The sequence below is a fragment of the Silene latifolia genome, chromosome Y (assembly GCF_048544455.1).
Source record: "Silene latifolia isolate original U9 population chromosome Y, ASM4854445v1, whole genome shotgun sequence".
NCBI lineage: Eukaryota > Viridiplantae > Streptophyta > Magnoliopsida > Caryophyllales > Caryophyllaceae > Silene > Silene latifolia.
The window spans coordinates 192,681,937-192,708,157 of record NC_133538.1 but is presented as its reverse complement, the minus strand read 5'-3'; the positions used below and the strand labels follow the sequence as shown (position 1 = coordinate 192,708,157).

Below are 26,221 nucleotides of genomic sequence, written 5' to 3'. Positions count from 1 at the left end.
GTTTCTCTGTGATACTTGTTTGTACTCCTGATAGCAGCCATCAAGAACAAATGACTATTATATTAAGATATGTTGATGTTTCTTCAAAATGTGCTACCATCGAGGAATCGTTTCTGGGATTTTTGAATGTTGATGATACAACAGGTCATGGCCTTTTTTATGTTCTCCAAGTTGAGCTAAAAAATATGGATCTTGACATAGATGATGTAAGGGGACAAGGTTATGATAATGGCTCAAATATGAAAGGGAAGCACCAAGGAGTTCAAAAGAAATTGATAGATATAAATCCTCGGGCTTATTATATGCCTTATGGTTGTCATAACCTTATTTTGATATTGTGTGATATGGCTGAAACCTGTGGTAAAGCTAGAGACTTTTTTTTGAATTATTCAACGCATATACACGATATTTGCGAATTCAAATAAAAGATGGAAGATTTTACAGAATAATGTAAAAAAAAGTTAACTCTTAAACCATTATCAGTCACTCGTTGGGAGAGTCGTATTGAAAGTATAAAGGGTATAAGATTCCAAATTGGGGACCTACTGATGTAAAATCTGGTCAATTTTAAAGATACGAAGAGTTCATTGGTCTGTACGAATTATATTGTAAAATACGCAGCGGAATATTAAACTGTTTATTTGATTTTTATATGTTTTTAAACGAAAATTAAAAGATATGACGTGATCATTGCCTCCTCCCTCGCAAGGAATTTGTTTGTAACACACGACTGGTTTTTGTCACTCTCACCTCGCGAGGATCAACCACACTCTAATCTCTCCCTCGCAAGAAAGAAATAAGACACTCAAAGCTCGCAAGCAATAAGCAACAAGAAAACTTGTATTAATTCTCAAACTCAATGTTTTGTGTATATTAAAAACTGAATACAAAAGACCCTATTTATACTAAGTAGGAAACCGACCTCCCTTCCCTAAACTTCCTTAACTCGTCCTAAACAGATTAGGAAACCGATCCATAGTATGGCAAACTGCCTTATTACAATCTTGCTAAGATTAGAAAATAAACTATAAGGAAATAACAATACTACCTTAAATTTATTGACTAGAATTAGGAAAGCAAAAATAAGGAAACTAATAATCTTAAACACCACCATCAGCACCGACCTTGACCCTCTTGGTTGGCGTGTTGACTTAGACGGATTCCAACCCTTCACCCTTGCTTCTCCATGCTATCATATTCACGATACTTGAGCCCATTTTGAAACCTTCAGAAATGCGAGTTACATTTCGACTAATTAAGACTTCATTTTCATTTTCCTCAAGTGCTCCTGCATCATTCTCCCCTTATTTTTGAGAATTTGACCTCAAATTTTCGTCATCTAAGTACGGTGACAAATCTCCAACATTGAATGTCGCACTTACACCTCCATACTCGCTCGGCAATTCTAACTTGTAGGCATTAGTTCCATAGCTTTCAAGTATCTTGAATGGTCCATCGGCTCTTGGCATCAACTTATTCTTCCTCTTGGATGGAAAATGTTCCTTCCTCAAGTGTAACCATACTAAGTCTCCAACTTTGAAAACGGGTTGTTTTCGATGTTTATTTGATTTCTCCTTGTATCTAGCATTAGCTTTCTGGATTTGTGCTTTAACTTGCTCACAAACTCAAAAAAATGCAGCTTGTCTTTCCTTTGCTTCGAAACTCATCACATCCTTCTTTGGTATAGGAACCAAATCAATAGGAAGATAAGGATTCACCCCATAAACAATCTCGAATGGTGATCTTCCCGTAGTCATTGACGGCGTTCGGTTGTATGCAAACTCAGCATGAGCTAACTTAACATCCCAATCTTTCGTACTTTTGCTAACCAAACCTCGTAACAAGCTTCCCAAAGTTCTATTAGTCACCTCGGTTTGTCCATCTGTTTGTGGATGATGAGAAGTACTAAATAATAACTTCGTTCCAACCAATCTCCATAATGTCTTCCAAAAGTAGCTTAAGAACTTAACATCTCGATCCGATACTATAGTAAGTGGAATACCATGTAATCGAACAATCTCTTTGTAATAAAGTTCGGCAATATTGGTAGCATCATCGGTTTTATGACATGGGATAAAATGCGCCATCTTTGAAAATCGATCCACAACAACCATAATCGAATCCTTCCCTCTTTGAGTTCTAGGTAAACCAAGTATAAAGTCCATACTTACCTCAGTCCACGGTTGTGTTGATATGGGCAGGGGCGTATAAAGTCCCTTGTTGAACGTACTCTTTGCCTTTTGGCACATCACACACTTAGCCACGATCTCTTGCACATCTTTGGCCAATAAAAATGCTCACTTACAATATCATTAGTCTTATTTACTCCAAAGTGTCCAGTTATTGCACCACCATGAGCTTTACAAATCAAAAGCTCTCGAATTGAACCGTTCGGAATACACAATCGATTGCCTTTGAATAGATAACCGTCTTGAACAGTATATAACCCCGTTGGCTTAATAATCTCCTTAGCAAACTCTGGATCAGTTTTATATAGTTCTTTGATATGTTCAAATCCAAGCATTCTCGCGTCCAACTCGGTCAATAAAGTATGTCTTCGAGACAACGCATCAGCAACAACATTAGAAGCTCCCGTCTTATACTTTGATGAGAAAGTAAAAGATTATAGAAACTCAACCCACTTGGCATGTCTTGGATTTAACTTTTGTTGCCCATGAATATGCTTCATGATCCGAATGTAACACAAATGGTTTAGGTCGCAAATAATGACCCCAATGATCCAATGCTCTCACAGTTGCATAGAACTCCTTATCATAAGTCGAGTAATTCAATCGCGCACCACCTAAATTTTCACTAAAGTATGCCACTGGCCGCTTATCTTGCACCAAAACAGCCCCAATCCCAACTCCACTCGCATCACACTCAACTTCGAATAATTTATCAAAATTAGGAAGTGTTAAAACAGGTGCGGAGCTTAGTTTAGATTTTACCTCTTCGAATGCCTTCTCTGCACTAGGAGTCCATACAAATTCACCTTTCTTCGTCAACTCGGTTATAGGTGCCATTATTGTACTGAAATTTTGAATAAATCTTCGATAAAACGAAGCCAAACCATGGAAACTACGAACCTCAGTTGTTGATTTAGGAACCGGCCATGCCTTGATTGCCTCCACCTTGGACGGATCCATGCTCACACCATTTTCACCAACAATATAACCTAGGAACACCACGCTTGACACCATGAACGTGCACTTCTCCATCTTGCCATATAGTTTCTGTTTTCGTAGCATTTTAAACACTTCACGGAGATGTTCAATATGTTCCTCCTTGCTCTTTCTAAAAATAAGAATGTCATCGAGATAAACCACAACAAACTTGTTTAAGAACGGCCTCAACACTTCATGCATCAACCTCATAAACGAACTAGGAGCATTGCAAAGACCAAATGGCATAACGAGCCACTCATACAACCCTTGCTTAGTCTTGAACGCTGTTTTCCATTCGTCACCTTCACGAATTCTCATTTGATGATAACCACTTCGTAAATCAAGCTTCGAAAATACTCGTGACCCACTCAACTCGTCTAACATATCATCCAATCTCGGCATAGGAAATCGATATTTTATTGTGATATTGTTAACGACTCTACTATCAATACACATTCTCCATGTCCCATCTTTCTTTGGCACCAATAGAGCTAGTACGGCACAAGGACTCAAACTTTCTTGAACATAACCCCTATCAATTAATTCTTGCACTTGCCTTTGTAATTCTTTTGCTTCTTCGGGATTACAACGATAGGCTGGTTTATTTGGCAATTGAGCTCCTGGAATTAAGTCAATTTGATGTTCAATACCTCTTAAAGGAGGTAATCCAACTGGTAATTCTTTGGGAAATACATCGCAAAACTCTTTTAACAGACCTTGAACTTCACGGCTACTACTTTCACCATTGACCTCCAAATCTCGAACCATAAGAACATAGGCTTGTTCTCCACGAGCTAGAACCTCTTCAACCTCACAAGCCTCCATGAATAAGCTCCCCTTCTTTGATTTCAGCTCCTTGATTTTATTAGGTGATAAAGGCTTCAAATTGAATGTTGTTTTGCCCTTGGTCACACTATATATGTTAGTTCTTCCATCTTGTTCAACCTTTCGATCAAACTGCCATGGTCGTCCCAATAGAATATAGCAGGCACTCATAGGAATCACGTCGCACCAAATATCATCATTATAAGGTCCCAAACTCAAAGAAACCAATGCTTGCTTCCTTACTGGAATTCCATTGTCTCCATTCAACCAATGCAATTTATACGGTTTATCATGATTCTTGGTTTGTAATTTCAGCTCATCAGCTAACTCCCTTGATACAACGTTGGTACATGAACCACTATCAATGATTAGATTGCAAATTTTAGAATGTACCTTGCAACGAGTGTGAAATATTTGCTCCCTTTGTTCAGCTTCAACTGGAGTTGTTTCCACATGAAGATTACGAATTACCAAACACTCCTCTTCACTTAACGGATCAACATTATAGGCCACACCTTCTTCTTCGTCCTCCTCAATATCAGACAGTTTTGTGGACTGTTCAATTTGAACGAATTCTGGAACTATGTTGCGCAATTCGTAAGCGGTGAGTGCTCGCTTTTGTTGACATTCATTAGCTATGTGACCATAGCCTTGGCATTTAAAACATCGTCTCAACGAGTTACCTTAAGGCTCCATGATAGCCTTACCTTTGTCCTTCACTTCTTCTTTCACAACTTCCTTTGGCTTGCTAGTTGTTGTTTTAGAATAAGAACCCGCACCAGAACTTGCTCCTTTGAATAAGTATAGGATTTCTTTGTTTTGTCTTGCTTTTCAAATTTTAGAGCCAAACGACACACATCATCAAATCCATTGTAAATCTAAACCTCAACTTTTAAAGCAAATGACGGTAGTAGACCCTTGATGAATCTTGCAACTCTAAGTTCTTCCTTCTCTTCAAGATCACAAACAATCATCATCGTTTCGAATTCTTTAATGTACTCGGCCACGGACAGATTTTCTTGTGATAAAGATTGCAACTTTAGGTAATTTTCTTGCTCATAATCTCTTGGTAAGAATCTCCTTATAAGATGCTTCTTAAGTTTCTCCCAAGTATCAATCTTGTTCTTCTTATCTCGCTTTCTCTGTTTTTTTAAGTTTTCATACCACAAAGATGCATATTTAGTGAGTTTTAGAATAGCTACCTTGAATTGTTTATGCTCATCATACTCCTTGTACTCGAAAACTCGTTCAGCTTGCCTAATCCAATCCAAAAAAATTTCGGGATCCAAATCTCCATTGAAATCAGGTATGTCAAGCTTTAGACCTCGATCATCATCGTTCTTGTTCTCCTTTTTGGACTTGGAAGTCGCATCATCAGAATATGATCCACGAGACCTACTACGACTTGGACTTCGTTCTCTACCTCCTCGTCCAAGATTCTTCATCATATATTTTAGCTCAGCCATATCTTGCTTCATCTGGTCTAACTGTTCTTGAAGTGCGCTTGAACCATCACCGGTAGCCTTGCTGGAATCGGCATCTCCTGGCATCTTTACTTCCCAAGATTAACTTGTTAAGAAACAAATTAATAACCTTGCTCTGGTAACCAAATTGATGTAAAATCTGGTCGATTTTAAAGATATGAACAGTTCGTTGGTCTGTTCGAATTATATAGTAAAATACGCAGCGGAATATTAAACTGTTTATTTGATTTTTATATGTTTTTAAACGAAAATTAAAAGATATGACGTGATCACTCCCTCCTCCCTCGCAAGGAATTTGTTTGTAACACACGACTGTTTTTTGTGACTCTCACCTCGCGAGGATCAACCACACTCTAATCTCTCCCTCGCAAGAAAGAAATAAGACACTCAAAGCTCGCAAGCAATAAGCAACAAGAAAACTTGTATTAATTCTCAAACTCAATGTTTTGTGTATATTAAAAACTGAATACAAAAGACCCTATTTATGCTAAGTAGGAAACCGACCTCCCTTCCCTAAACTTCCTTAACTCGTCCTAAACAGATTAGGAAACCGACCCATAGTATGGCAAACTGCCTTATTACAATCTTGCTAAGATTAGGAAAGAAACTATAAGGAAATAACAATACTACCTTAAATTTATTGACTAGAATTAGGAAAGCAAAAATAAGGAAACTAATAATCTTAAACACGACCATCGGCACCGACCTTGACCCTCTTGGTTGGCGTGTTGACTTAGACGGATTCCAACCCGTCACCCTTGCTTCTCCATGCTATCATATTCACGATACTTGAGCCCATTTTGAAACCTTCAGAAATGTGAATTACATTTCGACTAATTAAGACTTCATTTTCATTTTCCCCAAGTGCTCCTGCATCACCTACGAGAAGCTTTGCTTGATGTAGCCGAAAAAGATAATGATTCCAAAGTAAGGTGTGAAGCAAAATCTCTTGCATTGAATGAACATGGTGATTTTGAGTTTTTAGTGGCAATTATTATTTGGTATGAAATGTTATATCATGTTAATTTGGTGAGCAAGAGTTTGCAATCAAAGGATATGTTTATAGATGTTGCAATTAAAGAGGAAGGGTTTAGTTACTTTCTTTGAGGAATTCAGAGAAATGGTCTTGAGAACGCTATTGAAGAAGCTAAAAAGATTGCTCTTGAAATAATTATCAACCCCGTATTTCCTCACATACGAGTAATTCGAAGAAAGAGGCAATTTGATGAAAATCAAAATGACCCATCAGTGGTTAATAATCAATGTGCTGAAGAATCCTTCAGGGTTACTTATTTTTTATTCATTGTTGATCAAGTCATTACTTCAAAATGAAGGTTTGAAAAATATCAAGAGTCTGAGAATGTCTTTGGCTTCTTATTTACTTCTAAAAGACTTCTCTCCATGGAAGACATGCGCTTAAAATTATATTGCATTGGTCTTGAAGATGCCCTTAAGAAAGATGAACAAGCTGACATTAATGGAACTAATTTATACATGGAGTTAAAGTTTTTGAGGGGGGTCTTGTCTAAGGAGAAACTGGGAGCGGTTGAGGTGTTAAACTTCTTGAAGAATTGTAGTTGTTTTCCTAATGTGATTATTTCATATAGAGTCATGTTCACTATTTCAGCAACTGTTGCAAGTGCGGAAAGAAGCTTTTCGAAACTCAAATTGTTGAAATTTTATTTGCGAACTACAATGTCACAAGAAAGGCTCAATGGTTTGGCGTTGATTGCGATCGAGAATGATATTTTAGAACAATTGAAATATAAAGATATAGTTAATGTGTTTGCTTCTCAAAACGCAAGGAGGTCGGCTATATTCAAGCGAGATTAATTTTATTGTCTATTTCTATTTAATGTTTTGCCAAAAAACAATCATTTTATATTGGTTCTATTAGAAAATGTGAATTTTTTATATATATTTTATAAATTTTGGGGCCTCCGTCTTACATTTTGAACAGGGCCACCAAAAGTTGTCGGCCGCCCCTGGTTGTGGTGAAGGGTGGTAAGTAGTGGAAGATAGTGGTGGGTATTGGTGGGTGGTGGTAGGTAGGGATGGCAATGGGTAGGGTCTGGGTAGGGTCCGCCTAGACCCGGACCCGACCCGAGATTTTCCCTTTGGACCCGTACCCGACCCAGACCCGTAAGGGTCTAAAATTTGAGGACCCATACCCGGACCCTATGGGTAAGGGTAGGGTCTGGGTCTACCCGCGGGTTCGAGTTTCGGCCACTTTAGTAACAAGATTAACAGCTATAGGGTCTATAATATTAAAAAAAAAAAATCATACTACTTTAACATTATGAGTTTATTAATCTGCCGTTAATGGTGGTTGTCGGTCGCCGCCTATTAGAGAGGTGGTTGCCAATCGCGCATCAGTGCTGTGGTGGTGATTTTCTTGTGTCAGTGGTGGAGTGGTAGTATTGTCAGAAGTGTTTGGTTGAGTTTTACCACTTTATGGGATGGGGGAAGAGAAAGAGACTTTAGTTGCGTTTCTACCGTCTGCTAGTATAAATTCAGAAAAGTTATAATTTTGATTTTTTTTCTTTAATAAAGGGTCTAAGGGTCGGGTATGGGTCTCATAACTTAGACCCGGACCGGACCAAATATTTTCTTAAGACCCATACCCGACCCATACCCATTGGGTCTGAAAAAATGAGACCCATACCCGACCCATTAGGGTCCGACCCTCAGGGTCTGGGTCGGGTCCCCGACCCACTGCCATCCCTAGTGGTAGGTAAAGTGGTGAAGGGAGAAAAGTGAGAGGAAAGAAATAAAAAGTGTATTGTGTCAAACCAAAATGTGCATTATAGAATGAACAAAGCATATTTTATCATTAATATTTTACTGTAAAGCCTGCATCAATAATCTCCCAAATATTATTACCACCATTAAGTTCGGTGTGTAGAATGATGAATTGTCATCCTAGAAGTACATCATATTATGACTTGTTTTTTTTTTTACAAATGTTAATCTATTTCTATTCTGTACATTAGAATATGAAATATTGATCTTAAAAATTACTTTCTCCATTTAACTTCACTCTATCACTTTCAATTTTCTACACTATTCACAAATAAACATTTAATTTTAATTTTCTCTCAATACGTAAGTGAAAATATATTCATGTGGGATCTTGTTTGATTCGTCTTTACGAGTACATTAAAAATATCTAACTTTTATAATTTTTGCAAATATATAGCTAACAATATTTGCCGCGTAAAATACGCGTTGACAAACGTGATAAAGTAAAGTGGTAGAGTGGAGTTGAATGAAGTCGAATTAACGGCCAATGTAAAAACACGGAAAATTGTTATTTACCAACTTACTATTTACAGTATTTGTAACTACTATATGCTCTCTCCATCTCGACAATTTGTTGACCTTTGCTTTTAGTTCAAACACCAAGGAAGGTGGAGGACACCATTTATGATTGTAATTGATGGATGAGAAGTGGGACAATATCAAATTACCTATAAAAAAACCTTCAAAATATAGAAAGGGAATGACTGAGACCGTCTAAAATAAAATAGGTAAATAAATAATGAGTAGTATTTTGTTTATTAGTAACAACCAGCTACCTTATACATCTAAACTCTCACTTTCCACTTATTTCATTTCGATCATCATTTTACTTATTTTCCAACGGTGGACGCATTAAGTAAATAAACCAATTGTTGGTTCTCTTGAGAGATTTTTTTTTTTTTTTTTCTGGTTGATTAATAAGAAGGGGTACATCTCAAGAACTACAACGAGTAGGGTCCCACAAAATTTTACAGAAAATAATAACAACACAAATAAAACACAATCCACCCTTATTTAGGCAGAAAAGAAATAAGGGTGGGTGTAGCATCAAATACCAAGTCGAAGAGTCATTTGCCCTATCCTTTTCTCCTTCCATAATCTCAATGTTTTCCAATTGATAACCATTCTTCTAAGATATACGGTAAATTTTTTCATTCCATAATACGGTAAATACAAGGTGGTAAGTAGACTTGGCAAACGGATCAATCGGGCCTGGTTCAAGTCGGGTCTGTTCAAATGTTTTTAGAGAGTCCTTTAAAAAGCCAAAAAAGTTTCTGAAAATGAGTTTGGGTTTCTTCTCCCTTTCTCCCCTAGATTGTTTGCACCCTCTTCTCTAAGAAATTGTTTTCTCAGTCTATTTTCATGTTTCTTCTTTTACCTTCTTTAAGATTTGACTGTTTTTACTTTTCATTTTAGCATCGGAGAGTTAAATTTCGGTCATATATCTTTAGTCTTGAAGGTTTAAAAGAATAAGAATTTAAACAGAAACATCGTTATGAGATTTATCTCATAATTTGATTTTAGCAAAATACAATTAGCAATCGTGTTGGGAGTATTTAGCTTTTTGGGTATCTTAAAATGGAGATCTAAATCCATTCTTAAAGTTTTTTCGAAACTCAGAATGTTTGTACGTTAGAATGGAGTTCAGGTTCCCTTTGCTAGCCTTCATTCTTGCATTGTTTTAGCCTCTCTTTTTTTCTTCTTGCTTTGTGACTGAGTTTTTTTTTCTTTTCCTTGGGATTTCACAGCACTGCTTTCTTTGAAAGTCCTCTTTTTGTGCCTTTGTTTCCCATGTTTTCTTATGTTACTTCGGGTAATTTGAAATTTTTTGATTTTTGATTACCGCTCTCATCCGTGAGGAGGATGTTATGGGTCAATTTCGATTGACCTAGTTTCCTTATCAAAAAAAAAAAAAGGTCGGGTCTATTCATTATCGGGTTGGGTCAGGTTGTTTAGGGTGTTTTTGTGTTATGTTGATCAGTCATTTTTAAAGTACATTTAGTATAATTACCTATTTTTAGTTTAGTTTTGATAATTGATTCTTTATTTTAACATAAATAATATTAAGTGTGCTTTTAAATTAGTCATTTCAAGTTTTTTTTTTGTTCAATAAGAGTTATGTTTTGTCGGGTCATTTTAGGGTCGGGTGGCTTTGAATCGGGTCTGGTCAATTCTGGGCCAACAAAGCCTTTGGGTCATGTCGGGTCACATTCGGGTTTCGGGTCATGGGTCGATCGGGGTTGGGTTGGTTTTGTCAAATCTAGTGGTAAGCAACAATTTTCCCCAAAAGAATTTCAATAAAAAATAATACATTGTTGAGTAAAATATGAAACTTCAACCATCAAATATTTAGATTTCAAGGGAAAAAATGGTTCCATATGAAAATGCATTTTATGATATCCCACACATTTATTTTAAGGGAGCGTTTGATTGGGGGTCTATAAAAAAGGGAAAGGGAAACAAACATATTGATTTCCTTTGTTGGTGTTTGTTTGACACAAACAAAGGGAATGAAATTCCTTTCCTTACCCCTCAATCTATCTAATTCCTTACCCCACATCCCCCCAATGTATGAGATTTGATTACCCATATTAACCTTCAACCACATTATTCACCTACCACCACACCAGCCAACACCAAAGCACCACCTGGCTGCCATCACCACCACCACCACGACGCCACCACCACCACAGCCACCCCACCTAAACCACCACCCGCACACCAAAACAAATCACACCCCACCAATCTTCTCCCCAAGTACCCCCAGACCGCCGGCAGCCTACTGTCCACCCCACTACCCATACCGACGGAACACTACAAGATCCTAGTGTTTTTGGGGGTGGGGAAGGGGATTTCGAGGGTAGGGGAGGGTTCTTTTAGGGTGAAGAGTGATGGTTATGATGTTGGGGTAGGGTGGGGCGACGACGATAAGTGGGCGACAGTGTCAGGTGGGGCGACGTAGTGGGGCGGGAGACGGTGGCTGCAGCCATTTTTGAGTAGATAAATGGTTGTTTGTGGTGGTGTGTGTTATTGGTAGGAATGAGAGTGAGTGGACCATTATTTCCCTTTCTTGACGTAACCAAATAACTAGTTAAATTTTAGGTAATCCTTTACCTTTCCCCCTCTTACCCTTTTTGATTTCCTTTCTCTTTCCCTTTCTCTAACCAAACGCCCCCTAATAGATTTTCAAAGAAAAGGGGTATAACAAAATTTGCATAGGAGATATTAAATAAAAAACAGGTAAAATACAACACGCCACAAAAAAAATAAAAATAAGTCGATAGATTTATAACCATCTGACTATGCTAGCCACAGCTACACTACTTGTGCAGACGGAGTTTTCCATCTGCCTCAATACACAAACATGACCATATCAGCTTAAGAACATGGATAACAAGATGGTAAAAGACGGATCACGTACATTATTGAGATGATATCGGCAAAACCACAAGCATTTGTTCATGAAAATGGCGTTGACAAATTTCAGAAAGAAGTGCAAACTCATTCTGTGCTAACCACTTCAAGCAATTTCTTACATTCATCACTTGCCTCAATGTTTTCCATCTTCAAACGACGAGTCATGGAAGGACTAGTCTTTCCGGCAGCTTTATAGGTCCTAATCAATGATTCAAACACCTCTACCTCCACTTTATCCTCGGCTTTCTTCACAATCTCCAGAAACCCTTCTGCCCCGTCAACATCCTTGCTCTGTTCAAAGTGTCCCATTATTGAATTAACTACATTCGTAGACGGAACCCACTTGCTTCCATCGCCCCTGCCAATTGCAACTGCCCGCTCAACACAGTCGACCGCTAGTTTAACTTCTCCTGCCTTCAAATAATGCTCCAAAAAGATTTCCCAAGTTTTAGCATTGGGTTTAGCCCCTCTCTTACAAGCCCGTTTTCTGAGCTCTTTAGCCTGTTGGAGCGAACCATCTTTGATGTAAGCTCCCATGAGTACATTGGCTATACGAATGTCATAATTTGTACAACTGGATTCCCAATCAGCAAAGCATTTCTCCGCACCTTTTAGGTCTTTCAAGGTTACCAAACGCTGAATCATGTTCAAATATGCCACATTGGGAGTTTTAGGAAATGCAAGCCTTAAAGAGCGCCATAAACGATAAACCTCAATTAGATTGCCAGTTTTTCCATACAGTGTGAGGAGGAATTGGTATGGGGAAAGCTCTCGAGAGGTGTTCCTCTTTTCAAGCTCCTTAAGAGCATTTTCAGCCTTATCAAACATCTTGGATTCAACGTATATTGAAGCTAAATTGCTGTAAGTTGTCCAATCTTCAGCCACTCGTCCATCCCGTTTCATCTCATCGAGTACCCTCTCGACGCCATAGATATCTTTAACAGCTGCTAAAGCCCTCATCCAAACATTGTATGTGTAAGTTTGTAGCATAATATCAGAGGCTTTCATTTCTTGTACCAGGGCTGGTACTTTTTCTGGTAGTCCTGTTTTCGAGTAGAGAGTCATCAAGCTATTATAAGACATGGCTGTAATAGGGAGGCCTAGTTCCTTCATCTTTTCCATGAGTGCTTCAGCTTTGTCCGGAATCAACTCCTTACAGTATATGTTAAGGAGAGCACCATAGCACTCTATGTTTTTTGATGATTCAGGAAGGTCAATAAAGTAATTCTCTGCAGCAGCAACTCCATGAGTTTTGCCAATGAGATCCAGATGGATAGCTTGATCACTGATAGTCATATTCATGCCCCTTCCAGCCATGGTATCAGAAAGCTGCATATAAACTTACTGCATCTGTTATTTGTCAAGAGATGGAACAACAATAATTCGGTCTCAAAATTTTTTGGGAAGAATTTTTTGTCAAGGGAGAAAACGAGAAAAATAATGTGCCCGCATAAAGTACCAAGAAAGCATGCAATCATATTAGCAAAATTTTGTTTATTTTAAGGACTTCACAAGCATTTGTCAACCAGCAGAAGTGAGTTCTTTATGAGTCCTAAAAAGAGTGTTTCTTAGTCATGTCTTCCTTTTTCATAGGTCATCAAGCAAAGTATGCTAAATAATAAAGTGCCACCAATACTTTGATGTGTGCAGCCCATTTGACCCACAGTACCTACCAGATAGAAAAATTCATCATGGCACAAAATCACTCAAGGGAAAATAAATGTTAGAACTTTTAGAAGTACACCTTACATTATTGCTCTAACTTGTTCCTCATTCTAGAAAAAGACGGCACAAGCGACATCCTATAGATATATGCTGCCATACCCTACATAACACAAAATATACATCGCAGACACTTCATTCAGACCACACCTAAAAAAATCCCTCAGAATCATGCAGAAGGAACCATTAACAGGGGCAAAAAAAAACAGTGGGGAAGTGGGAGACTCCTCCACCAATCTCATGAAGCATAAAGTAGAGTTGGGTTGTGGCAATAGATTGCAACATCTGATGTCTGATTGATCAAGCACCAGGAATCTTTGAATTAATAGGAAACTGCCAAAGCCACTATCTCAGGAGTCCAACTTCAGCTTGTTGAAGCTTACTTCATAGATAGAGACAGGCACGCTAATGTTAATGGCACTTATCATTTCTTTATTTTGGAAAAGAAAGTTTTGTAAGGTGTTTCTATTTGTTATTTTTGTGGAAAGCCTCATCTGTAAATGGGTGTCAACCAATGTTACGCAGTCTCAGTCAGAAGTATTTGACATGGGTGCATGTACAAGTGCTGGACTATCAGGTTATAGCTGTTTTGTGGGAAAATTAGCGCAAATTTTGCTTATAGCTCTATTTTCTACTGAAATATCAGGTTCATGGAAAATAACTTGTTGGCTGAAAACATTTCCATCAACCAGAGCCTAAGACAGAAACACGGGAGAGATAAGAAGATAAAATAGCCTTGAGTATCACCAATATGATGTAGTTCCACATTGGAGGGATCTGAAGAGGCAGTCCAAACATCCCTCAATCCCGTTTAAAAAGTTAGAACACTCCAGTAGGGGCTGAAACTCTTTATTCTCAATCAATACTACACACTTACAGAGTTTAATTACTATCGCCGATAAATCACAAGAGCCACAGATCTACTCACAATACCAAATACAACAATTGGGAGAGTCAATGAAAAGGCCCACAGAAAGATGAAGATCGAATTAGCAAATATAATTCTTGCAAAGAATAATCTAAAAATCATTACATTTGAGCTCTGAGAGTAAATCTTCAGAAGAAAATATAAAATTGAAACATATCCTTAATTAGCTACAGTTCAACATATTCTCAATTAGCTTCATCTCAGTCTAGATAATTCATAACCCCATAAGTGTAAGAACGATGCAGCATAGCTCATTAAATCGAGAAGCTTAATTTTATGTTATATAGCACTCTAAACCACTCCAATATATGCATGTTTCCTCCCTTCTAAACTGCTAATTCCAAAAATACACTCCAATTAACAGCCAATCTGCGGAACAGTGTCCAGAATGAATGTTGGAGCACCGACACTATTAGGTTGAACAGAATAAACCCAAAAAGGCTCCAAATTATAATTACAACTAACCAGCATAACCCCTACATAAAGTGTAAACTTAAGTCTCCTCTTTTGAAACAATTATCTTTTTGCAGCATAAAAAATCTATACAGCGATGAAAAATGTCCCTAAAACTGGCATTTCACTTGAATTATGTGAGACAACATTTGGCATTTCCACCCCTAAATTGTGACCACCTAGCATACGACGACAACAACAACAGTGACCACCTAAACATAGGTCGGAGTCGGCGAACATGAATCATCATCCGAATCCGTATAAGTTTAAAAATAAAATGAAAAGAGAATAAGAAATAGTCGGAACCTTGAGAGCAGCATAATAATGTTTGCGATCACGAAGCTTCTTGATGGTATCACCAACTTCCCATTTAAAAGCCCTTTTTCTAGACTTGAGAAATAGGTTCAATTGATGACGCACGGTGACCTCATCACCGCCTTGTCTAAAAAGCTTGAGGAACAAAGCTTCTTCAACGTACTTGTTTGATCTGTTTGCAACGATGTTTTTGGTCCTCCCTTTCAGTGTGATTGTCGCCATTTTTCCAATCTGGGGAACCTTAGAAGATGTTGTCGCCATTTTTCGAATCTGGGAAAAATTGGAAGATGGTGGTGGTTATTAGGGTTCTACGGGGGTTTCTTTCAAATAGCCAATAGGGTGGGTCGATCCTCAATACGCAATAGTCAATACTGCTATTACCGTATTAAAATTGAGCCCAATTCTATGGACTTCTGCTTCATATTCGTCGTTCACATATCACTCCGAATGTCCGCAATATTTAATGAATTTTCCCAAAATCCCTCTCAAGTCTCACCGTCTCACCCCAAATATTTCAATTCAACTATCGATAAGCAATTTATTCGACTCATCGAAACTAACTACTAATATCGAATAACAAGCAATTGAAGAACCTTTGATTTGATTCACGAATCAAAAAACGTTAAATTAATTGATGTAAAATGAATCGATTTTTCTAAAATCAACATAAAACAAATCTGTTTTTTTATGTGTGAAAGAGCGGGAATAATTTGTACCTTTCTATGTGTTTCTCATGACCATTGGATTTTACAAGAGACTTGCTCTTACCTAATTCATTCTAGAGTCCAGACTATCGTCTATTTTATAGACCTTTCATTTTTTTCAAAAGAAATGAGAAAGCACTTCTAAGTGGAAAGGGAGGCCATACTTTTTTTGTTGGTCATCATCATATCATTACTATCACCTGAACATAAATGTGCATACCAAGCCTTGGAACCATGGATTTGTGGTTCATGCACCAAGTTCTCAAGTCTCAACCAACGACTCAACGAGTCACATGATGACAGCCATACGTAAATACTAAATAGACATAAAATGCTTATAGCAGTAAAATTCTCATAGTGAGAACTGAGAAGGCAGGCCATAAAATTCTCATCGGTGTAAAACTAATTGAGTCCTTTGGAAGTGTCCAATTATCCCTATAACGCTTGAACTCTAACAAAAAGGGTGAAGGCCCTATCCTCTATTTTCATCTGCGATTCCGAAAATCAATCAACAATTATCTCTGGGCAACACTTCAATACAATTTTTGATCTTTTTTGTTCATAAACGTTAAAAATTGGAGTTTATGCAAAATACACGAGTATGGAGACAAACAGATGTAGTTACAAACATAATACTCCTATAAAGCAAAAACCCTCTTGCAAGCACCACCTGTAGAATAAAATGAACAAAACCAACGAGCAAAAACTCAATCAATAACCTAGCAAGAGGACTAGAACGCAGTATTATCGTCCCGGAGGCTTTCCTTCACAATTAATTCATACATGCCGCAACTATCAGGGATTCTGATAGGGTCAAGGTGAAGTGATTTATGAGACTTCTCCAAAGTAATGAAACCAATTTTTCTGGGAAGTGTCCTAACAGACTCTCCAGTCTTGAACCCAGATGGAGCACTTGATTCACTGTTGGTGCTTACATTAGCCTCAGCTCATATTCCCCGGCCATAGTTATGTACCTCACCCAAGGCAAAGCCTGGTATCCACTTTTTTCGATGATCTTCAGATAACGAACCTGCATATCCAATGGAGGGTATAAATTACAAAAATTCAAATTTCAACATAGTTCAGAGCAAACCACCACTCTATCAGGCAGACAAGAGAGGATGCACATGGCACACCACAAAAAATAACACAAGGTTGGCTGTTCGTGACCATTTGTGCAAGGCAAGGGGTAGGGGAAGAAAAGACACTGATGCACTGATACATATGATGTACTCAAACAGAACAATAATAGTAAGATATGACATCTAAGGCCGTTGTAATTGAAAAGGGCTCAAATTTGTTTCATAAGACATCTAACAATCTTCAAGTATTTCATCACACAGGCCTGGGAAGCCGTGTCAGGCATGACTTACATTCTTAAAATTTAACCTTTCAGAACTCTTTCGGATGACCGGGGCAGAAAGGATTGAAGAACACTTACTCATATCCACAAAATGACTACCTTTGTGTCGCATGGAGCTTGGTAAGCTATCTAGCGGCGTTTCAATCCATCATGCCCTATCACATGGGATTTACCAACTCCCAACTTACGGTGTACACCATTTTATTGCATGATATTAGATCAATTGTTATTACTACCAATAAGCGCCCAGACAATGTGCACCGTAAAATGCTTCACAATTATTTTCATTCAATTCGGAACCATGGGTTCTTAAGTCTTAATGGTAGAATTAAGTCAAAGGGGTCAGTAATTTAGTTGTCCTCACTATTAATGTAAAGTAGCGGTCATTCGATTTTACATAATTTTCATAATGCTCATCCAAAAAGGGTATAACCATGAAAGATTTCGTACATTCGACCTCCTTTACCCTATTATTTGTAAGAAACTTTGAGACACTAGGGTAATACTACTAAAGTTGTTACCATTCCCGGAATTTGCTACGCTAGAATGACACTCTTAACCACCTTACCCTTACTCGAGGCTTATTTTTGCAAAAAAAAAAAAAAATGGTAATTTGACTCATAGCTCTCCTAACTCCTCTTCTATGGCAAAATTAGCCGATGTTTAGTCATCTTGGATAAAGTGAAACTCTTAGAAAGCTTCACGTATATTCAAAGTGATTCAACAATAGTTTCCCTGGAAACCATCCCGAACTTAATTATCACCTTCAAATTTGGCCTTTTCAGGTAACTACCTAAGATCATTTATGGCCTTCACTTGGCCAAGAGACCCACACGTCCACACCTTAGATCGTTTGGATACCAAAGCACTAAGATTAGTTAACACTATTAGGATGCTCAAGAAAATGGCTTCTTATCATCAATGATCACTAAGGTATAATATATAAGGCCACATGACAGTATACATCATATCAATTTAATTATGATTTAGAAGGATAACTACTCCCTCCTTTGTCACTAATTTTTCCACTATTTTATTTTGGTCCATTTCTTTGATTTCTTCTACTTTCACTTTTGGTCTTTCTTTTCTCTCCCATGTCAATGACCCACCTACTTTTCTCCTCGCTATTTTTGAATTATTTATTATTTTCTTAAGTAATGTGTCATTTTAGCCATCGAAGAAATCTAGAAATAGAGACAACACATGCCCAAAAGAGATATTCGATAGATATCAAGCGATTCCGCATTTCGGCCACGGGAAGTCACCTTCATTTCTATCGTTTCAAGACCATTACGGGCGATAGTATCAGAAAAATTTCAGGTTGACAACGATGACTACTTTTGTGTCACGCGGATACTTGATTGCAGGCGACATGGAACTCCATTTTATTGTTGATACTGATTAAAATTGTCATCCCCACAATCAATGTACACCTGTAGCCTGTAGAATGCTCTACGACAATTTTCATTCCCTCGCACCATAGTGCCACAAGAAGACATCTGGAGTGTGTAACAATCTACTTTAACTATACATTACCAATACCAAGTGAATGACGGTTGGTTTTAAAATTGTCAATACCTAGAACACTAGACCACCATGGCCTCTTATTGAGACATTTTTGCCAAAAAAAAAAAGAGGGTAGTTTGACACAGAAACAGAAAATATTAATGACTGCATGACTAGCATATTTGACAGTCATATAGGATAAAACAAGACTTTGTGTACACAATACATAAACCTACGAAAGCTTTCCATAATGTTTGGAGTGATTCCATATTGGTCTAGATCATTCATGGGGCGTGAATTAACGACTTCAAATTTAGCCTCTTGCACAGTTGCACTTGAAGCAAAACAATCCACAACAAGCAAGCTTGAACCCGGTTTTGGTCCCTTGACCGAAATAGGGTCCAATTCGAAATCCGTCTAAGAACATGGGGCATTTTATGGCCTAGGACTCTTCTATGATGAGTTTAGAGTATTTTTGTCTAGGAGCTTGTGTCTTGGAAAGGTGATAATCATAGAGAAAGGCATGAAACAAAACCGGGTGGCCCTAGCTTACACGGTTTGCAAGAGGAAGGTACAAGGTCGCTTTCAAGTCACTTTCAACCTTCCTAAACTAACCAAGACACCACCAAGGCTTCTTTTTGCTGCTCTACTACTCTTATACAAGCTTGGCCGGACCCCTTGATGCTTCCAAAAGAGTTTACTCTATGTTTAAATAATCATTGTCTTATTAGTTTACTTTCCTTGTTTTTAGCTTTTGATTTTCAACTTGTGTAAGGTCCTTGGGACCAAGCTTGCACGGTTTTTTTGTGGGTCTCTATGAGCCCTTAGATTAGTATTTGAATGTAAGGTGAGGATTACTTTGCTTGGTCTATAAAAGCAAAGCTTACCTTTAGCAAAATTCAGAATTGATGAATGAAAAACACAAGTTAGAAGCTTTGCTTTCTACTAATCTTCTTTGCTTAGTGCAAGAAAACTCTCTTTTGCTTTGTGCTTAGAGTTGAGTGATTCCATTGCTTAGTGCTTGGATCCCTCTTAAGCTTAATCTAGTGGCTTAGTGCTTAGATTAAGTCATATCCCAAGTCACTCAATTCTAATCATACTTGCAATCCAAAATTCGAGTGTTTTCCAAATCAGAGTCGTGGTCATAACCAGTCCGTTTGAGTGTTCAAAACGAGTTCTAGAGTTTCTGTCCAAAATCTAGTCATTTTATTCACAATTAAACAGTCCGTTTCACTGTTAAAATCGAGTCTTAATCGTCCAAAAACCGAGTCTTGAGTGTTTTACTTCAGCACTTCCTTTGGCAATGGATACATTTATGAACTAAGACGGCCGACAATAACTACTAGTCACCCTAGCACCACCACGGGGTTGTATCGAGGTCCAGCTCTCCAAAGGTTGGTTAATGAGTATATCCCCATTCCATTTCTTCCTAGGTTTCCTAAAATAGCTCTTTGCTTTTTTCACTCACTCTCGTGAAGTTTATTGCGTAGACAAAGGTAAAGTCAAATATTTTATTCCGTCCAGAATTTCTTCTGATAATCTTGAATGGCCGAGAGGGAAATACTTTTTTATCCTTTTTCTCTTCTGGCAGGAAAAAAAAAATCTGAATCCTTCACTTGTGATTCGATCTTTCTTAATCTCACGAGTATGTACCAATGGACAATGGTGAATCCTTTCTTCATAAGAAGTCGTTGCGCACTAACTTGAAGTTTAGAAGAATAGTTAGCATCTTGGACGACAATGCACAATGGTGATTCCTTAGGGAACAGGCATAGGAAAGAAAGGTTTCACCCTTGCTTAGCCTCAAGTCCCACAACTAATATCATTTGCACAGCAAAGTGTTACTTATTTTCATTAGGAATCCTCGGGCATTTAATCTTTTGAGCTACTTACTTTATTACTTATCTAATAAAGGTGTATAAACCACGAATAATATATTCTAAATTCTAAAATGATTATATGCTGCCAAGAACAGTGATAGCAACATTATCACTAGCATTTGCTATCAGGGCTCCCTTTCAAACAAACTAATGGAAATGGTGGCCATCCTAAATCAAAGTTTATAAAGATCACACCACCACAACTTTTCTTTCTTCACATAAATCAACAACACACCAAGTCATTACTCATTAGCAAAGGACTCCCTACAACAGAAGGTGATACAGCTGAGTCTCACTAATCCACAAATTCACAGAAGTATACCTCCTAAAAATAATCAGAAGAAGTTCCACATTTTATAGCATTAAACCAACATGAATTTACTAGAAATACTTAAGAGCTACAAGATACCCACCAATGTTCTAGCTGGATGTTACAAATTTAAAGACGAAAAGATTTCAAATACGGACAAGTTTAGTGGAATGAGAAAACAGATGGTGCATTGGTGCTTGAATGAAGACAACGATAATGCATCAGAGAAGGAGAAAAATTATTTCTCGATTATGTAGGTTTTTTCTGCAGTACCAAACTAAAATTCATGGGTGTGCACAAACAGACACTTCTTCTCTTTGTGAAGGTTTTAGTTACGAGTCTTATGACATACTCCCTCCTATTCTAAATAAACTTCCCCTTTCATTTTCGCACAAAAACTAAGGAAAGTAGGAAACACATTACCCCACCATATAATTAAATTTGGACCACACAAATACACTACCTCATCATACAATTAAATTTGAACCACACAAACACTTCCCAAAAAAGGAAATAGGGAAGTTATTGTGAATAGACGAAAAAAGAAATTGGGAAGTTTATTTAGAATAGGAGGGAGTAATATATAGATAAAAAATGCCTACACAAGCAGAATCGGGAACAGTAGCAACTTTTTTTATTAGAATTAAATCATTATTCTAGATTAAATAAAGCGTGACACGAAGCAAAAAAAAAAAAAAAAAAAAAAAAAAAAAAAAAAAAATCACCGAACTTCATGTCTTCTAGATACCAAATTACCTGAATTCCTGACACAGTAAAATAGGGAATCTCGAACTTCACACGAATAGGTGCTTTTCTTTCAGGAGTTGCTTCGTCACTTTGGATACTAGGAAGGCTAAACTCGGCCCTCAGCATGTATTCCTGAAAATTGCCAAATAAAAAGAGCTTTAGGATATGTTTCAGATACAATAGGTTAATTACTTATTATCCATTCTCCAGGTATAGTCAAAACTCAATGCCAAATATAGCAAAATACAACCTTGCCACCTGGAAAAGATTTGATTTTCCAGACTAAAGCATCCTTCTCGGGTGCATACGAAGCAGAACCCATTGATGTGCGAATATTTGGATTGGTTGCATCAGATGGCACAGGCAGTTCAATCTCAACATTTGTTGCAGTGCTGTCAATATTAAATCACAAAGGGTATTTAGTGATCGCGACCAGAAACAGGCAACTGCAGTGGGTAAAACCAGTAACAAACAACATTATACCTTCGCTCCTTAAACTGACTTCGGGCTTTCACCATAATCTCAATACGACTTCTTGAGTGTCTCTCAATCTGGGCTTCCACCCAAATTAAAGGCTTTACCTGATGCCAAATAATTACCAGCCTTCACGAAACAGACAATTTAACGTAAGAGGTAGAGGCTATACAACTAAAGAGAAGAAAAGAACCTGAGTGCTGAGTCTATATGTCATGAGATCAAAGGCTCCATCAGGTGGTATGAATGATATTGTCCTATCATTTTCAAAGCGTGCTAAACGCACACACCTGTTGCAAAAAAATTAAAAAAAACATAAACAATCCCGCAGTAAGAACACTATCAATGGAATAAATCTGACTTTCATTGACGATCAGTCTATTACTAGCAACAAATGTAGCTATATGACTTACTGATGAAATTTGATGTCGTCCAAATCAATGGCTTTTCCTTTAGTTGTCCGCCCTTGAGCTTCAAGTAATACTCTATCATTCAGGCCTAATTTACACTCAGGCATACCACTGCGACAGAAAATATCAATTCAAAAGTGGCTAACAGGTCCTAAATTTTTATCGGATATAAGACCGCATGAACTATAACGATTAACGAATGTAGCAATTATTAGGAGTTTCACATCTAACAACCGTTTAAAGGAATAGCAAAAACGAACATGTAAATGAAATTAATATTCACGTTACTGTTTTCAAATATATTCCGTAGAACCACAAATCATAAAGGCTCTTAAGCTGACCCAATTAAGTTATTCATTGGTTACATACAACAGCATAATTCCGATGCCTAAAGGATCCCACTAATGGAGAGGGGAAGGGTTGTATATACACACACTAAGCAAGCTAATACATCTACTCAAAGCATTACAGTAGAGTAAAATGTTAACTTGTTCTATAGATATACACAACTCCAAAGTAAGAGGGGACAACAATTAAGCTATGCAAAGAAAGCACAAGTAAAAATACAGAGCAGGTAGTTCAGTATACCTCAAATATGTTCTCATTTTCAGTGCCCCGACCACATCGGACCTAATTATTTGCCCGTTGCTGTTTACGAGTATATTAACACTCTCAACAACATCCAAGAATACCTACACCAGAGAGGACCACCTTAGCATTTCATGGTTCACCATCTAGTAAAAGTTTAACAAAGTCAGACTTACTTCATTCTTTTTGTAAGCTATTCCCTCACTACGCCATGATACTGCGTTGGTTACAGCCATTGGAGGCCTTTGTGTGACTTCCATCCTATAAGCATCAGTTTTAATGAACTCGCTCAAAATTTTTGCTTCTGTAAATTGAGGGTAGCCAAAGTCCATGATTTCATCAAGTAACTCATACTGCAAGTAACATATCAGAACATCATGTCAATAGCGGTTATATGAAGGTTAGCATAAATAAATTAAAAGTAAAAAATCTCTCTTACCACTACAACAAAGTTATCCCTAAGTGACTCCTCTTCAAGTTCCTCAAAATAATGCTTGAAAACCTGCACCAACGTCCCCAATAAAGCCTCTATAGCGAATATAAATTCTTTCAACATAAATGACACGTTACAGCGAAACCAAGACGTGATACGTAAGGCAAGTACAATGATTACCAATGAAGCTTACATCAACTAGACGATGGAGAAAGAGAAGAATACTTGCAGCATTGCAGTTTTGCCTGGCAGCTGCCATCAAATACACATTGTTGTGTTGCATATACATGTATGTAACTCCATTATCATAAGCGACAGGATTTTGAGACTGAGGATCACCCTGAATAATGAATCAAGCAAAAAAAAGAAATCATGGACACATAAAGAAGCTCGGCCCGTTTATTGATCTATGTTGCCTAATTCCTTCCATCCTAGTACGGAACCAAATAATGAGTCTTTGACTATACTGAGAAGCGAAATTACATCAGATCCCAAACTACGCACACTCGTATTATTCGACAAAAGCATTAATCAGACTGAAGCTCGAATTGCAAAGTACTAATCGGATCTAACTAATCAGGGTCAATTAATCTCTCAAGGCAGTAGCTATATCAGGAATGATTAGCTAAATCAGCGAAAATGAAACCCTATAGCAACTCAAAAGTAAACAATGAACATGAATTACAAGCTGAATGAATGAGATCAATATAAAAAAGAAGCAAAACCTCTTTCTCGATGAGCTTGGTGAAGAAACGCTCGGCTTGAGCAGCGGTAACATCGCCACGGTAATCGCGCCAAATAAGAACCCTACCTTTAATGTCGAGAAGGAACAGCGCTGAGGCCGCTCCCGACATTTGATGTTGTCTACTTCACTTAATTGAATTGAATTGAAAGGGATGATGATAAATTACAAGTAGATCTTGAAGGTAGGTCGGTATGGGGTATAAATTGTTCAGTTCATAGACTACTAGATTTCATGGCCGGGTAATATCAGAAATAATTTTTGAATATTTATACAACAAAAATATAGCTATATTAAACATTTTTACGACCTGAAATCCCCCCTGTTTCTCATAGGCCACTATCAATTTTATCTAATGCTATTACCTTAAATCCTTAATATAGTCAAATGAATACTCCCAAACAATACTCTCTTACGTACTGCCAAAGATTGTGGGCTTTTGAATGATCCAATTTGCTTTAATAAACTCGTGCTAGGTAAATAGATCATGGAGTAATAATGTAAAAATCATAGTTAAGTTTCTAGAGAATCATATTTAATATTCTTGATTTGAGTTATTAATTCATTTGCAATTATGGTGTGTTCGGGAACAAATATTGTATTCTCAAATTCAGATTTGGACCAATTTGCATGTTTGACAAACCTATTAGATTTGGATTTCCAAATCCCTACCAAATTCAAGTAAGGCTAAAATAAACTCATTTGAAATCCACTCTCTAACCCCCTCATTTCAAATCTTTATTTCACTTTGGTAAATTTAAAATGAGACATTTCAAATTAAACTAGTTTTAAACCCGTGCAAAATTGCACGGGTATGTATTTAGGACGGTATGAATCTTTTTTGATGAATATTTAATTTTTATATTTCTACTGTAATTATCTAATAGTTCTATATCAGTGATCTACATGTTTAATGTAGATCAGTGATCTAATTGGAAATGAACATTCCCGACGTTTGTTGAAGAGTAAATTTACTCGGTAGCCTATCATTGTCACCTATCATTTTCGATGTGCGCGGCTAGTAGTTAAGTTGCCGAGTTTTTAACTGTAAGTAAATACTCCGTCATGATTTTTTTTTTTCAAATATATCGCACTATCTAGTTTTAAAAAAGTATGCTTGTAATTTATTTATTTTTAGGTGAAATGTGAGTATATATATTATATCAAGGAACCAAGATACATATACAAGGTTAGGGGTTCAAACCCTGGTAAGCTCAAAATCAAACAAAAAAAAAAAAAAACGTCTGACAAAGATAACAACAGATAACCAAGCCTCATTGCAAGCAACGTAACCACCCATTAGTGTCATTAGACATCCCAGGGCGACTTTGCTGCACCCTCTTCTTCCTGCCATCTCCTCTATCTGAGCAACTAACAGTTCAGGCCTCACAACAGACTGATGGAGTCTGGTGATGTTTCTCTGATGCCATATCATATAAAGATAAACATTGAATACCATAGTCATTGCCTTCCATTCTATGCTTGTAATTTATTCGCATTATATGTAATTCAATCACATAATTAAATATAAATCCTTCTCGTAATTATGTAATTTTATTGTTATTCAATTTTTTTTGTAAAATTATGTAAATTCTATAATTTGTAATTAGTTTCATTTATTCCGATTTGTAATTCATACCGTTTATATGCCATTAATTTCATTTATTCGGAATGTATAAAATTATTTCATAGTAATTGTTCTAAGACGGAATTTGTCGCATGTTTGTATTGACGGAATTCTGAAGAAATAAATACTTTGCACACTAACGGGTCCCACATAACATGAATTTCCAAAAAAAAAGGTTGTATTAATGACGTGGCACGTCCTGGATTGAGTATTGTCTTCTGAATTAATAAAGATAAGATTCTTGTTGTCAGACACTCTCTTAGCGAGCTTGTGCATGAAAGATCTATCTATAATATGGCAATATTAATAACTAGCATAGACCCG

General features: G+C 37.2%; 2 protein-coding genes across 2 annotated transcripts; both read right to left on the bottom strand.

The window, feature by feature from the left end:
• Nucleotides 1-11,539: 11,539 nt before the first annotated feature.
• On the bottom strand, nucleotides 11,540-15,490 carry LOC141634104 (large ribosomal subunit protein mL101 (rPPR4)-like). The gene is made up of 2 exons (XM_074446404.1): nucleotides 15,105-15,490; nucleotides 11,540-13,024 (listed from the first exon to the last, which is right to left on the bottom strand). Exons 1-2 carry the CDS (start codon nucleotides 15,372-15,374, stop codon nucleotides 11,780-11,782), a joined length of 1,515 nt encoding a protein of 504 aa, XP_074302505.1. The 5' UTR covers nucleotides 15,375-15,490; the 3' UTR covers nucleotides 11,540-11,779.
• Nucleotides 15,491-16,312: 822 nt separating this feature from the next.
• On the bottom strand, nucleotides 16,313-24,608 carry LOC141633833 (AP-1 complex subunit mu-2). The gene is made up of 11 exons (XM_074446224.1): nucleotides 24,254-24,608; nucleotides 23,722-23,868; nucleotides 23,535-23,597; nucleotides 23,272-23,448; nucleotides 23,096-23,199; nucleotides 22,511-22,618; nucleotides 22,291-22,387; nucleotides 22,107-22,204; nucleotides 21,874-22,015; nucleotides 21,633-21,755; nucleotides 16,313-16,847 (listed from the first exon to the last, which is right to left on the bottom strand). Exons 1-11 carry the CDS (start codon nucleotides 24,380-24,382, stop codon nucleotides 16,749-16,751), a joined length of 1,287 nt encoding a protein of 428 aa, XP_074302325.1. The 5' UTR covers nucleotides 24,383-24,608; the 3' UTR covers nucleotides 16,313-16,748.
• Between the last annotated feature and the right edge of the window lie 1,613 nt (nucleotides 24,609-26,221).